This window comes from Anguilla rostrata, chromosome 12 (assembly GCF_018555375.3).
Source record: "Anguilla rostrata isolate EN2019 chromosome 12, ASM1855537v3, whole genome shotgun sequence".
NCBI classification, from domain to species: domain Eukaryota; kingdom Metazoa; phylum Chordata; class Actinopteri; order Anguilliformes; family Anguillidae; genus Anguilla; species Anguilla rostrata.
The window spans coordinates 15,151,368-15,166,174 of NC_057944.1; the positions used below are offsets into that span (position 1 = coordinate 15,151,368).

General features: G+C 42.0%; 2 protein-coding genes across 4 annotated transcripts; one reads left to right on the forward strand and one right to left on the reverse strand.

Moving 5' to 3' along the window:
• The first annotated feature begins 694 nt into the window (after positions 1–694).
• Positions 695–5,429, forward strand: rnf26 (ring finger protein 26). Its single transcript, XM_064301813.1, has one exon. It carries the CDS (start codon positions 1,484–1,486, stop codon positions 2,741–2,743), a length of 1,260 nt encoding a protein of 419 aa, XP_064157883.1. The 5' UTR covers positions 695–1,483; the 3' UTR covers positions 2,744–5,429.
• Positions 5,430–5,585: 156 nt separating this feature from the next.
• On the reverse strand, positions 5,586–13,290 carry c1qtnf5 (C1q and TNF related 5). Of its 3 annotated transcripts, none has more exons than XM_064301815.1 (4): positions 13,065–13,290; positions 12,006–12,544; positions 11,732–11,800; positions 5,586–5,813 (listed from the first exon to the last, which is right to left on the reverse strand). In XM_064301815.1, exons 1-3 carry the CDS (start codon positions 13,288–13,290, stop codon positions 11,735–11,737), a joined length of 831 nt encoding a protein of 276 aa, XP_064157885.1. In that variant the 3' UTR covers positions 5,586–5,813; positions 11,732–11,734. The 3 variants fall into 3 exon arrangements, with proteins under 3 accessions (XP_064157885.1, XP_064157886.1, XP_064157884.1); XM_064301816.1 differs by having other exon boundaries at positions 11,723–11,800; XM_064301814.1 differs by lacking the exon at positions 5,586–5,813 and having other exon boundaries at positions 8,049–11,800.
• Positions 13,291–14,807: the final 1,517 nt, after the last annotated feature.

A 14,807-nucleotide genomic window follows, 5' to 3' on the forward strand; every position in this document is an offset into this window, starting at 1 on the left:
AGAGTATCTTGGTAACATCACACAGTTACAACATCAACAGTGACTGCAAGATACTAGCTGCGTTCCATTTTGAATGCAGCTGCCTACTTGGGCAGCTTTAGGCATCCCTATTGTATTACTCCTGCATCAGTATAGGCTACAGACATGTCACTGGCAACATTGGTTTTTAGCACTGTCAGTATTTACATTTATGACTATGGATGTTGTGTCTAAAGAAACACGGCCAAATTACATGAACAATTCTTTGAAAACACGGGCAGCACTATTTTTTTCTAGTGCTTGCTTCATTTCTTTGAAACATTTGGATTTTAATAACACTACTGAAACAAAATTATCTTATATAAAGTAGTTCAAAGTACCGATACATACATCAATATAGTACCACTCCACGTTCTCATCATGCTTACGGATTTACACCAATCAGAGTAGTTTATAATGTTGAACGTGCGGACTAAGACAAGAAAGTAGAAACTAGAGTAAAATAACTATCGATTCGTTTTTAGCGTTAGTCAAATGGACCAGTTTGAAACATCAAATTTAATCACTTTCACATAACAAACTAAACATTGTTTAAGCTAGGTAACATAAGCCCATTACAGTCAGGAACACGAGCTACTTCGCTTACTAGGCTATACAGGGCTATTGTACCAGTCGTCGCACGTAAACGGCGTAGGTCGGCATCTGCCATCGCTTACTCCTGCCTGGCTGAACTGATCCCAGACACAAGTTCGTTAGTTACTAGCTAACGTCGTTAGCTACAAAAAGTATATAGCTAATGAGTGAAAACTGAAAGTGTGGTTTCAGTCAGAGCCCACTGTTTCTGGCTAGAGTTTTGTTTTGCTTACTAGCCAAATTCTTCAAAAATAACCTTAGATGAGAAAGTAAACTCGACTCTTCATTGTCGAACTTTTGAAAGCGTGGACCTACTTGCGTACCGTAACGTTGGCTAACGTTAGCTGTTCGAATGTAAACATCCTTCCACTGTGCGGATATTGCGCAAATGAGTTTAGGATTTAAAGAAGTTTGCTCGTTAGCCGCTGTGTTTGTTTTGCTAGTTACTCTGCAGAATGAATTTAAAATAAGTACTTGGAAGTATCGACGTACTTCACCCTCTAATTAAAATGTACGTTAAATATTAGTCAGCATTTGTCTAATAGTACACTGTTTGAGGGTTGCAGTTCAAATTAGCTGATTTAGTTCACGCACGGTGCATGGATTGTAATGTAGCCTAGCAAACGCACAGTTAATCGCAATGTTTAGTTTGCAATTGAACGCAATTTTTGTTAGTAATACAGAAACAGGAGTACAGCTTTGTATTGTACTAGCATATTATGAGCTATTTAATAGCAGGTAGTGTAGAATACTCTAAAGACAGTATATTTGCTTGCTAGACTAACTTACCTATACACATTCCGAAACAGTGGACCTGTCTACGCACGGACTCCAGGGCAGCCTTGCGGAATCTTTTCTACAAAGAGGCACCATGGGGCTTGTGTCCTTTCTGTTTTCTACCATTGGGAAATCGATAGACATTTTATTCTTCGTGCTGGATCTGCACTTCTGCATTGTAAATTCGCTGGTCCGTCTACTGGGGGTCCTAATTAGCTTTCTTAATAGCCTGCCCGCACTGCTGCTGAACTCTCTGGAGGAGTTATGGAACTTGGTGCTGTTTTGCGTGTTCACCGCGAGCGAGGGCATTACCACAGCGGCCCAAAGTGCGCTAGTCGGCTGGCACCAGCTCGTGGGCTGCACGTCAGAGAGCTTCAAGATGGTGGGTCACCTGTCCTCCTATATACTGGTTCGTGCTAAGGACCTGCTGCACCGCTGGGTGCTGTCAGGGCACTGCTTTCTGCTACAGCTTTGGGAGGCCTGGGGCATCACCCTTAGCCTGAGTCTGTACCTCCTCAACACCTTGGTGAACATGCTGCTGATTGGCATGCAGAGCTGCTACAGTGCAGTGGTTTGGGTTTGTGTAGCGGTGTGTGGCTCTCTGCAGAAAGCTGTGGAGCTGACCCTCGCCCTGTTCACCATCCTGTACAGCAGTGTGCTGAGCATTACTGTCCTGCTGTGGACACCCTGCCAGTTTGCCCTGGAGTTCCTTTGGTCTCTTGCGCATGTGTTCATCAGCGTCTTCCTCCTGAACGCCTACGGCCTGGCACTGAGCGTGGGCGTTGTCCTCGCAGCCACGCTTTACCTGAACGCCGACTTGCCGCGGCGCAGCGTCCGCCGCGTCCTCCGCTATGTTAGCGGCATACCTGCCCTGTGCCGCCTGCGCCGGGCCCTGTGCCGCCTGTACCCGCTGGCTCTGGAGCGCGCTCAGACTGTACTGGAAATGGGCGTGTGGCTGCAGAGAGGAGTGCGGGCTGCCGAGGGCCAAAACCGGGGGGCCAGCGATGGCACGAGGCCCCCAGCGCTGACCGTGCAGCAGGGACCATCTGCGGGCGGCGGCACAGCTGGAGGGAGGAGCCAGCAGGAGGAGGCGGCTCCAGAGCTGCCTGGCATTTCAGCGGGAGACTGCAGAGGTCAGCCTGTGGACAGCCTGCTGACCCTTCTCAAGGAGCAGGAGGACCTGAAGAAATGCGTCATCTGCCAGGACAGCAGAAAGACTGTGCTGCTGCTGCCCTGCCGCCACCTCTGCCTGTGCCGCAACTGCGCCAACCTCCTCCTTTCCCTGCCTGTCTACCGGCACAACTGCCCCCTGTGTCGCCACATGATCCTCCGGACCATGGATGTCTACCTCTGAGGACCAGTCGGCTGGATGGGAGGAGCTACGCTGAGTCCAAGTCCACTGCAGCTCTGATACTGAGCACAGCTATGACGCTTTCACACTTTTGAATGTGACTGAATGTGCCTGCTTTTTCACAGGGCCAAAAGCTGAAACCAGTAGCAAACCTGAACCACAGGGCCTGTTCCCTATGTAACACTAGCCTGTATGTTTAGACTTCTGTTCACTTGTCATTTTGGTTTGTGTGATACTGTTGCATCTGGTGCCAAAATGTGTAAAGGTGGTGAATAGGTTCACACATTAGAACAGGACATTTCTGGCTAATCAACAAGCTAATCCACCCCCACAGTGTCTCATTATGCGCAGCGTGGAAACTTGATAAGCTTGTTCATTCAACACCTACGTTTTTGTTCTAATCAAATTTTTTTGGATAATCCATCAGTAGGCAATTCAAGAAAAGTTTCTCTTTTTTTTGAGAAGGGTATTTAATGTGTAGGCCAATGATTAGTACAAGCTTGTGTGTGTGTATGCGCGCCTGTCCTGGATACCTGCTGGGATCCTGTTGGTTGTGTAACTACATTTAATTGAACTGATTGCAGTGACCACATAGCCAAAGAATGTATGTGTGCCAGGTATAGGGTTGCCATGTACGCCGATGAATCTTCCAGGTAAATCTGAGGCAATTAGTATAAGGCATTTTACCATGCTGTTTAAAATTGAAATGAGTACATATGCATATACATTTAAGATTCCCTTTTGTGCCGATTCTGTTTTTCAGCAAAACATTGCTTAGTGTTGATGCTGGTTGAAATTCTAGCTGGTTTGGCTTTGTTCCCCTGCCTTTGATCAAATCAAATGCCAGGACAAGTATTGATCTGTTTTTGGAAAACACCATTAAGTTATTAGGGCATTGCAATCCCTATCTATTATGTGCCTTCTCCAAAATGGTATTGAGCCAGAGCTCTTTGAAGTCTAAAGTTGCATTTTTACAGTAGGAAATGGCTGTGTCGGGGCCAGTAATTTGATTGTGTCACAGTTATGGGCTGAGAATTCTGCTTAAGTGGATAAGAATGCAAATGGTGTCTCTGGATTCTGATAAAGCCTTTTTTTGGCCCCAGTTCTATAGCTGAATGTTCTGGGAAACACAAATCATTTATTTGCATGCATCAGGAGTGCTTCACACTCTTAGTTTGAGCCCCACCCCCCGCGTAAGATCTGCTCAGTCACATTGTCTTTTGCCCTGACTGTAGCTTTAGCATGAGTTGCTAATGTATTTCTGTGTCTCTGCCATTGTCTTTATTATAGTGACTCAATCAGTGCTTCACCAGGTGTCAATTTTGCATGATGGAGATGAAGGAAAATGCTAATTGCATAAACTTGCTGCCGTCAGTTTTCAACCATGTCATCTGTTGGAAAAAGCATTACATCTCCACAAAATCAATCTCACAGTGGAGGCTTATCCAGTCATTTTTTAATGTAAACAAAAGCAATATAGAAAATAATATTTAAATGCAATATGTAAATGTACTCTTAAATAAGTATATTTGAGGATTATTCTCTGAACATGCCAAACATCGGCTGGTCAGTGTTCTTATTTTTTGTATCTTCATTGTGTGCACAGCAGCGGTTCCTGTTTTTATTTTAAATATACTTATTTCAGAGATATGTAATAATAGAAACAGTAACTGTGTGAAAGTCAATTTAGTAATTATTACCAGAAATCTCACAGTGCTTCAAGTGCATCTCACATGGTCTAATTGTTTAGAGCAATTGGCCTAATATAAAATTCAGTCCTGAGCTGATCTTACCTTTGTTGGACCTTACCTTTTGTTTGGTTTTAACTTGGTCGTGAGCCAAGATCAAACCTGTAAACCATTAAACCACTGTCACTGTTGATAAACCCCATTATATTGTGCAGATGGTACTCTGTAGATAAGAACATTTTTACTGTCTAATAATAATGTTGGATGGTTAGTATTATAAGACATTCTGCTCTGCATATTTTATGTGCTAGTCTTAAGTACGTGTTTGTGGCACAATCCAAGTCGTAACCGCGTAATAATCCTAGTAAATTTATATGGCATACTCCGGGGAGAAATCTTTATTATGTACCAAATAAGGCTTCAGTACTTCTGTGGTATCACTGTCATGTTGGCTGTGCATGGGTTACTGTCTGAACAGTTATACAGAAATAAGGTGTGTTTATCAGTAATTGTGCATCATGTTTTATATAATGTCATAAAAAACTGCAGGACCAAGCATTTCTGGGTTGATTGATGATATTTCCGTTTTGCCATTATGCAGCCATGGTGCGCAAGGATAATATTAATTGACAAAAATTTTTAAAAAATGTGTATAAATACAGATCATCCCATTGGTATTATATTTTCATCTACTTGAGGGATTTTGCTGAATCATTGTGACACTTCCATCCACATTCCAAATTTGAAGAGGGATATTTTTTTTTAAAAGCATGGATTCTGATTTTATTTTTGTATGTGCAACCTTTTTTAAACAAAAATATGAAATTCCTAGCCCTGGAGTTTTTTTTTTTTTTTAAAGTGCCAGTGAATATCATAAATTTGAAGCAAATTTTTTTATTTTTTAAAAATGTTTTTATATCTTGGCATACTGGTAAATGGGAATGATTATTGAGTGAATCACTCAGCGTTTTGCAAAAATTGAATAAATGACTACTTTCTAAGTCTGAGTTTGACTAATTATTATAAATGTAAATGTATGAGGAACAGTGTGGGAATGGGAGGAGGGATTGCAGTGAAGCGTCATACTGGCACATGATGAACAGCAGACACTGCTTTCCTGCACCGTTTCAGTGTTCACAGTTACAGGAACCACCAGGTTATCTTGGAAAGAGTGCTTTATTTCAAATTTTCAGGACCTTTTGAGATTAAGGGGAGACACTCCTTAATAGAAATGGGTGTTGCACTCCTTAACAGAAAAGGAATAAACGTGTTTTGAATTACAGATGATATCTCCAAACTGCCCTTCACACTACAGCCTGTTCCTCGCCTGTTCCTCTCCTCTCCTCTTCTCTCATCCATCTCTGTCCCATTCTGGCTCATAAAAACTAGAGGAAAAAGTAGGATCATATTAATACAAAATTGAATGTATATATTTAGGAAATATCTATATATTTAAAACAATAGTGAACAAATAATAGGTGAATGATCTAGTGTGCAATGCATTCCTTACATTTTATATTGTTTAAAAATATTTTAAAATGTGGCCTATTTCAATGAAAGCAGCCAAGTGTGAGAACCCATTGCTCCTGAACAGAGATATCCCCGAGGGGAGAGGGAAACAGCTGGAAATATTGGGGGTGGGGGGTGTGGGCGTGAGATTGGGTGCTATTATTGGTTGATGTAAGCGACCGCTTCCTGCCGGAAGTGAGTATTGCTGAAGTTTGAGATCTTTTACACGGCCTCACACACCAATCCCAAAAGCCCAATCACCCTGCTTACAGGCTAAGGCCCGTGACTCCAGCATGCGTTAGTCCGAGGAGTTAAAGCCTTCTGTAAACATTTAGTTTGGGGATCCAACAGAGCAAGTTTACTGTTTATTTTTATTTCAAGTCCATTAGTACAGGCCAAAGAACACAAAAAAACAAGAGGAACATTTCAGATTCCTTGTCATATTTACAAAACCTAATTACAATAAATCTGAATAAAATCATTTTGCTGTATTTCTGATGAAGTACAAACTCTAATGCCACAAATGCAACAGAGGTAAAGTAGCAGTATGATTATATTGCTAAAGGGCAGAGGTGGGAGCTCCTTACAGAGAGTTCTTCAAGAGAAGTGTGAGTTTATTACTGATGGGAGAGGACATAGTGCAGGTGTAATACTGAAGGGAGGAGCAGCTGTAATATCATTGCACTGTGTGCTGTGCAAGGAAGGACTTCAGATGGCTCTGCCTCAGTACACAACACTAGAGCCTCACTTCCACACTGACTTTGAGCCTTGCCTGCATTTGTGAGAAAAGTGAACGCAGGGCTATAAAATGTCAAGCTCACAGTGTGGTATTAATCAGATATGAAATATTAATTGTTCTAGGTTTAATGCCTTGAAAAAAGTCAAATTAAATTCAATTACAATCCTGCCCACATGCATTTTAAATTAAAGACTGTGTTGTATGATGTAAATACCCGAGGACAAGGTTAGGCTACTGTATGGAAAAAATCCTTTCTGAAATTTGAGAAATTATATAGTTATTTATTTATCCATGATTTAACAAGGAAATCCTACTTGATAAAACTTCTCGTTCAAGAAATACCTGGCCAAGTTAGCAATAGCACATGCATACAAGTTTTCACATAGTTATTTTACAGCAGCACAGAGAGATGATGACTTGCTCATCTCATTAGAAGGCATTTTGCTAAAAACAATTACAGTTACAACTGCATTATAGAAAATGTAGTTTTTCTAAATCTGTGCACACTCAGGGAACATTAAAAAGCAACTAGTGGCACATAGGTGGCAGCTAACATGATTGACCAAGAGGAGGGCAGAACATTGGGAGGGGACTGTCCCCATTAAATAAGGACTGTTTATCAATGTGTGACCAAATATAATAAATATGAAGACAAAATAATATTGATAAGTTTTCCATTTTGCAAACCAAAGGTCAGATATGTAGAGGATATAGTGGTGTGCCTACTCATTGACCAGATCACCTCGACTAGTTTTTTTATGAGAAATAAAAACATTTTATTTATGATACCAGTGCCAGTCTTTCGCTACTCAAGTGACCTCTGAATATAAGGTTAAATTAATCATTTTAAAATATTCCCTAATTTGTTCCCTCATCTGTTCCCTTCACTATACATTGCAAAAACTCTTGTTTTTGATAGTACCACATGTTTTACAGATATCTCTATATGTACCTAAAACAAAATACCTACACTTTACAAAAGCAATAAAAGGTTTTGGAAAAGATTTTCATTCACCTTTTCCATCTAAAAAAGTTCAAGAAATGTTCAAGGATTTTGAAAACATGAGAAACAATTACTAGATATCCAAAAATATTAATTATCTGTCTCTCTCTCATTCCAAAGAAGGAAATAAAAAGGCATATCAATAATAGTATCAATAAGAGCAATTAATACAAAACATCTTCAGTGTTCAAGTCTGGGTTCTCAGTGTTTGGTACTGCACGGTTTAAAAAAAGGAACAGGAGTGTTTGGAAAAAAGTACTTTTGACTTGTACAGACTTACAGTCCACTTCTTGGTTTGTCTCTTTCAAATACCAGAAAGAGGCTCAACGGTGTAACTGGTCCAGTACAAAACACAAATAGACAAGCGCAGTCGGTGAAATGCATGTTTTAATGAGGCGGATCTACATTGAGCCGGCAAAAAGATTTTTTAAAAGCATATGCTCAAAAGTCTCAGGCATTCGTGACGCCAGTTGCAAAGTCACGCAAAGAAAGATGACAGAGGGATCTCTCAGCAGTGCAATATCTGGCAACTCAATCAGAGGAATGTCTTGATTATTTATTTGTTCCCGTTAAATCCTCCAGGACCACGCTGGGATATCTGAAACCATATAAAGCCTCTGAGCTGAGAGAATTGTGGGTAGAAGAGGAAAAACATGCCCCCTGAGAAATGGCCTCTGACCCGTCAACCCTGGTACAGGAGACTGTGGGAAACTCACACAACTCAAAACCTCTCTCCATCTCTTTTTTTCTCTCTCCATCTCTTTTTTCAGTATCTCAGATGTTTTTTTTTTTTCTTTCTAGGGAGATTCTGCTCTTAGCTGTCTTCGTTCTCAGTTTTCCATCCATTGCAGAATGTCCCCATTGACCCCGCCCATCAGAAACACAGCCGTATGTGGAGTCGTGTGTTAAGACGGCACACTTTGGCGGGGGTGTGAGAAGGGATTCAAGCAGAGGGAACAGTCTGAATGTTTTGACACCAACAGAGGAGGAAAAACGGGGCTCAGAATTCCTAGCTGCACCCCGGCACCACAGATGAACGGATTAATTAGCACACTCCTAGACCCCCAGAGAATCACAAGAACGATACAGAATAGACACAGAACTTCAAAATGAAGACATAGTGGTGTGTGTGTGTAAGGATGCACATTAATAAAGTGCATTAAATAATAGGTTGTTCATAGTTTTCCTCAATTAAACAGATCCTAGTCAAAAGAGACCTCTTTCTGCAGCTGATATTCTTAAAAAAAAATTGTTTTATGAACCATCCGCAGTTTACTATTGGATTCTGATGGCTGGACAATTTAGAGGCAGAACAGACAATCACAGTTCCCAAAATAAGTTATAGCTCACTACGCTGAAATACTGCGGGAGTAGTGGGCGTCTGGCGCTCCCCTGCGGTATAATTCTGAACTACATTCAATCTGTAGTTCCTGCCTTTTCTCGTGAATAACAATGTATTTTGATAATGGTGTATACCCTATCACTTGTGCTTGTCGAATTATCGCTCCAACACCTCACCCACGTACCAAGAGCATTGTCTGCACGAACGCAACTCTACTACATTACCAAGTAACCCAATAACCGTTTCCTGCAGTCCACATGTAACTACAGAACATTCAATCCCGATGGCCAACTTTCAGGATACACGTTATGTCAATAGTACCCTGCACTGTAATTGTGTCTATAAATAGCATACTACACGATACTGCTGCACAACATCGTGTGATGAGCCACACAGTCATAGCCTACTTGCAAAAAAGTCTAGTTTTACCTCAAAATAAGCTTCGATGTTCTCTAGCCCACAGTTACAGGACTGTGTGAAATTACAAACCAAAAAATAAACCAATTGAATGGTTTATCTGAAAATCGTACTGAATTACTGCGAGGGGAAACTTTACGTCATTTAATGGAAATACTTGGCGTGAGAAGATTGCTTTGATTCTTTTCCCTTTAGCTTTCCACAGGAACTGCAGAGTGTAGTTCCAATGCGAGAGAGGGCCATAGCATCTTCGCCGCTGAGCAAACATCCTGATCGGTTACAGTGACATTCCGCTCGCCCCGGCAGCGCTGGGCAAACACAGTCCCTGCAACTTCAGAACTTTACACCACATCTGCCATCTAGCCCAGATCCAGCCTCAAAAAAAGTCCTCGTCCGATGACATCAAACTGAAGGTGTCTTGGAAAATGCGCGTACGCACTTTCAAGAAACTATTAGCCAATAATAGAAACAACACAAGCTACGACATTCTGCATCCGTGGATGTAGCTAAGGGACAGAGCCGGGCGGCCCTATACGCTCACTATGCAAATTGCGTAGGGACCCGCAAATTACGCAAGGGCCCCGCCTCCCCCTCGTGTCCAAGCGGGTATCAATGTTTACAACTTAGATGAGAGGATGACGCGAAACTATCCTTCTGGTCACGAAAAAAAAAAAAAAACACACCATGAGAGTGAATTGCAGGAACAGCAATCAGGTAAACTTGCGTTCTCTCCTCTCCAAGTTTGATGTCAGAAAATAACAGTAACGTTAAGTTGATGTGCTAGCTTGCTGTGCATCTCTCTCTGTCTGTCTTGATAACCTATAGCTGGGCAGTGCATCTGGTCTGTCTGTGTATTGCTTGCTTGCTTGCTAGCCACTTACAGGGCTGTGTTCTGTGACTCTGTGCCTGACAATAGTGAGAGTGAAATACGTAAGGAATAAACCACGACGGGATGTCCCGTATTATTTTACCTTTGTTAAGCAAAACTGTCGATGATAGTTTATTTGGACCGTTGTTATGGAAAAACTCTGGTTGTTAATTCTATGAAAACAACAATTCTGTCGAGAAAAATAGTTCCTTCTCGTTTCATACCATAGCCTACAATTAGCTTTTTGTAATTTTTGCATTGCATTATTTAGGAAAACTGCATGAAACCATAACTCAATCAAATGAATCTCCCCCTGTCTTCCTTTTTAAAATGTTGCGGTCTCGCAGTGTAGACATAGCGTTTCTCCAAGACCCTCTGAAACCGGGTTTGAATGCCAGCTATCTTAGGTTCACCGTCACTTGTCAGTGTTGTCACCTAGCCTATATTAAAATTCTGGGTTTTAGGTCAGAATGGTCTTACGGCATGATTGTTATCCCGGCTAGGTAACTATTAATTGTATTCAAAGTAGCGGTTAATATTTAATGCAATCGTTTACAAAGATAAAATGCGCCCCGTAGCCATGACTTAAATACGGAACGTCTATTCTACTGTAAAAATAAAGGACGATTGTGTATTTTGCGGTATGGTTGGCATTCCTAAATGAAGCCAGTAACTGGCCTACAAACGTGATTCAACATTGCCATCAATCGCGAAATTGGACATTGAAAAGAGGAGGGTAACAAAAGCTGTCCCTTTATAATTAATTAATTACGGCTTGAAGTGAGCTGTTGCTTTTATAAAACGGTCACCAAGTATGGAAATATGAAAGTAATAGACACACTCCAATTTAGATTTAGATTTTTTAAAACGTTTTTTTTTCCCTCAGACGCAGAGTGATACTGAATTGTGCAAAGGAATTAGACGTCATACGTGGTATGGTTAATATACCACGGCTATGAACCAATCAGATTGCTTGAATTGAGCTACCCGTTTTATAATGCTTCATTATTACGTCTGATAAACGCCAACGGGCAACTGTGTTTATAAACTGCAGCTCAGAAAAGATAACCGCATTGCGCGTGAACATGCGTACATATGCGCATGCACGAAATTAAACTCGCGCTTTCCAGCAGCAACCTCTGTGGGGTTCAGTCCAGACAATATATGGGCGTGATAGCACTCCTCATAGGCGCACATAATTTTAAAACAAGACAATGATTATCTAGTCTCTCAGTCAAGGTTCAGTTACAACTCTGGACTAATGGAAGATGGAAAGCAATGGATTGACATTGACTACTGATTAAATATTCTTATTCTTAGACTGACAGATAGAGCAAACTGTTTTAAAGGAGAGAGGACTGTAGTGGGAGCACTGGGGTGTCAGGTGGGACTGTGTGGCAATGGAAAATAGTTTACATGGCTCACGGGTCAGGTAGGAGGGCCCCTTAGCAGAATTTTGCTTAGGGCTCCAGGGAGGTCAGGACCGGCTCTGATCTGAAATAACAGGAATAAGTGACATTCACATAATGGCCTATAGAAGGTGCTAGAAACACTTAAACAGAGTGAATTCAAGTAACATTACACAAACATAATAATCAATATTATTTCATAATAATCATTATCATACTGGATGGTGCATCATAAGAGTATGAATGTGTTTTTTTTTTTTTTTCAGTTTTTATTGTAATAATTTTCAGACCCGCGGGATATCTCCAGCAGGTTCAACGAAGACAGCCGAGTTCTTCCAGTCTGAGTAAATGAGGAAGCCAGTGAACGTGCTGTCGGTTTTGGGGCTGGAGTAGAGGCCGTTGTATTCACTTAAGGCCATCTGCATCCAGACTGTGTCCCCTGGCACCAGATGCAGCAGGGAGCCCCCAGACAGAGAAGCCGGCTTGGGCCAGTTCCCATAAAACTGGAAGTAGGAGGCGACCGTGTGGCCGTTCTTCACCAGATCGAACTGCAGGCTGGTGCGGTACACGGTGGCATGGACGGTGAAGTAGTACACGCCGGGCACCCTGCAGGTGAAGCGCCCGGTTTCGGCATTGTAATCCCCCTGTTCGTTCAGCAGCACCTGATCAAAGCACACCGCCTCGCCCACGATTTGCGTGCTACGCCCCTCAGACATCTTTGCACTGAAGGCAGATTTTGGGGCGACAGCACATTCCCCCGGCTGCCCCTTCTCCCCTCTCACTCCTGGATCCCCCCGGTCGCCTGCAGCACCCCTCTCACCGGACACCCCTGTGTAAGCACAAGGCATATGTTATCTCTAATACAATGCATCTCTAATGCATGTTATCTCTAATACAAAAAACAGGTTGTGTTAAATTATCTGTACACACATTTGAAAATACAAGTAATTTTTGTAATTCCAAGCCAGCTCAACAACGACTGTTGACCCTCTATCACCTTGATAGAAAATGGCACCTAGGAGTTTTCAAGGAGTTCTGAAATAGAAAGGTTGAAATTCTGTGTACCATAAACTTACTCTCATGCTATACTCATACTAGCTTAGTTTTAACCTTATATAAGTAAGCTTAAACCTTATTTGGTCTTATTTCAGTCCTAGTTTAGTATATTTTGGTCTAAATTTCATTTTCTCTTGGTCTTCTATTAGTCTTAGTTCAGACTTAGTTTGTAATTTTAGACTCTATTTAGGATTGCTTATGTGCTAGTCTTAGCTGGGACTGTTAGTCTTTAGCTTAATCTTAGCCTGATTTTAATTAATCTTATTTGAAGACAATAGTGGATGTGACCGTACCTGGTTCCCCCCTCACTCCTTTTTCACCCTTCTCTCCAGGTGCACTATCTCTCCCATCTCGCCCATCTCTCCCAGGCTGACCAGGACTGCCGTGCACCCCAGGAGAGCCCGGAATACCAGGCTGTCCGGAGCACAGACTAGGAATCTTGTTGTCTTCAAGCTGATTGGACAGCTTCATCAGTAGGATGAAAAAGATGCAAGGTAGCCATGGCTGGAATGCATTCATTGTGAGTTCTGTAGAGACAGCACATACAGGATCTCTGGGGGATAAAAACACATGCTCTCCACAGAGGACAGACACTCAATCTCGGGCTCATGAGAGGTGTAGCCAGCTATGATACGATAGGCTTCCCTACAGCAACTTAGCCCCCTGTACGTAATCGAATCCAGACTGAGACAGTGCTGCCTGCGGGTGGAGTATAATTGGAGATAGCATTGCCCAGGGATGGAGGGTTTGAGAGCACAAGAGTGACCGCTCTAGTTGATCAGGAACTTGTCTGTCTGGACCAGTTGTGTAAGCAGTGCAGTCCTATATGACAATGACCGTACCCCAGCAGGTTTCACCACCTTTAAACAGCAGCAGAAACTGTTGATTTCAATGAGTGTAACTCCTGCCCCACTGCAGCTCTTCCCATTAAAAAACAAAACAAAATGTTCACTGTTTAATTCTCAGACAGTGGCTCTGGCAGCAGAAGACTACATGCAGTTTTTGGCAGGAGGCAGTCGCTCTGTGTGCGGGCCAATGATGCTCTGTTCACTGCAGCTACAGAGAGATCAGTTAGTTTTCCTTAGCACTCCCTGCCCCAATGCTCACGCCCACCCGGGAACGAGGACTGTTTATAATAGTTTCCATCCGTCACATGACTGTCTGAACTCCGGATGTTTCAAATCATTCCTATAGAGTCTGAACCATGCGTCAGCAAGACCCAGACAGAAGGAAACAGCCTTCTCCCTCTCCCTTAGACAATCTCTCTCGGCTTTAGTGCAGCACTATGTTCTGATCACTGCGTGATGTGCTTGGGTTTTTTACTCCATAGTGTGCACTGTATTTCTATGGCTGTGCTCATGGATGCCATCTTGGACTTTCGTCTAATGTGTTGGAAACAATGTTTCCTAAAAATCTTTGACAATACCTACCAAAATGTCTGACTATAGGCAGAAGATTCTTAATTCTTGAATTGAACCTGCAGAATATTAAATCCCGAAAAAAGCACCACAGTGTGACCTCAATGCAACATGATTCATTAACCCACCGAGACTGATCATATTTTTAGACATTTTCTTATTGCAATGACTTTTCATGAATACACAAATGACCTTTCATAGCTGTAATTGCTGGGGCACAAAGCATAATAAATGCATTCGGAAGAAAAGCGAAACACACTTGTTTGCTTCAGAGTGGCAGAGATGTCCATGCACAGCTCTCAAGTTCTATCCTTTTATCATCTCCTGTCTAAACAGACTGTTGTTCTTTCCAGGTCAGTCTTAATTTCACACAAAGAGGAATTCTGTGTAGCATAATTATTGTATCTTAGTAATTCATAAGAATAGTATATAATAGTAAGAAGTGTAATGATCTTCTTCAGATTATGTTGCTTTTGTCATGGCTTTCCCTTCCTTCTTAGTGATTCTGTAAACCAGCATAAAAAAAGCAAGTAGCACTGGTAGCCCTCCTGCTCAGTATTACCAGGTTAGTTTACTCACTGTATACTGAATGCCAGGTGATGAAACGTCTAGTCCCTC

Coding starts and splice junctions, on each gene's coding strand:
- c1qtnf5 (XM_064301815.1), bottom strand. CDS start 13,290: ATGAATGCATTCCAGCCATGGCTACCTTGCATCTTTTTCATCCTACTG. Junction 12,545..13,064: donor AGGAGTGAGGGGGGAACCAG/GTACGGTCACAT, acceptor GTGCTTACACAG/GGGTGTCCGGTGAGAGGGGT. Junction 11,801..12,005: donor CTGCTGGAGATATCCCGCGG/GTCTGAAAATTA, acceptor CTGTTATTTCAG/ATCAGAGCCGGTCCTGACCT.
- rnf26 (XM_064301813.1), top strand. CDS start 1,484: ATGGGGCTTGTGTCCTTTCTGTTTTCTACCATTGGGAAATCGATAGAC.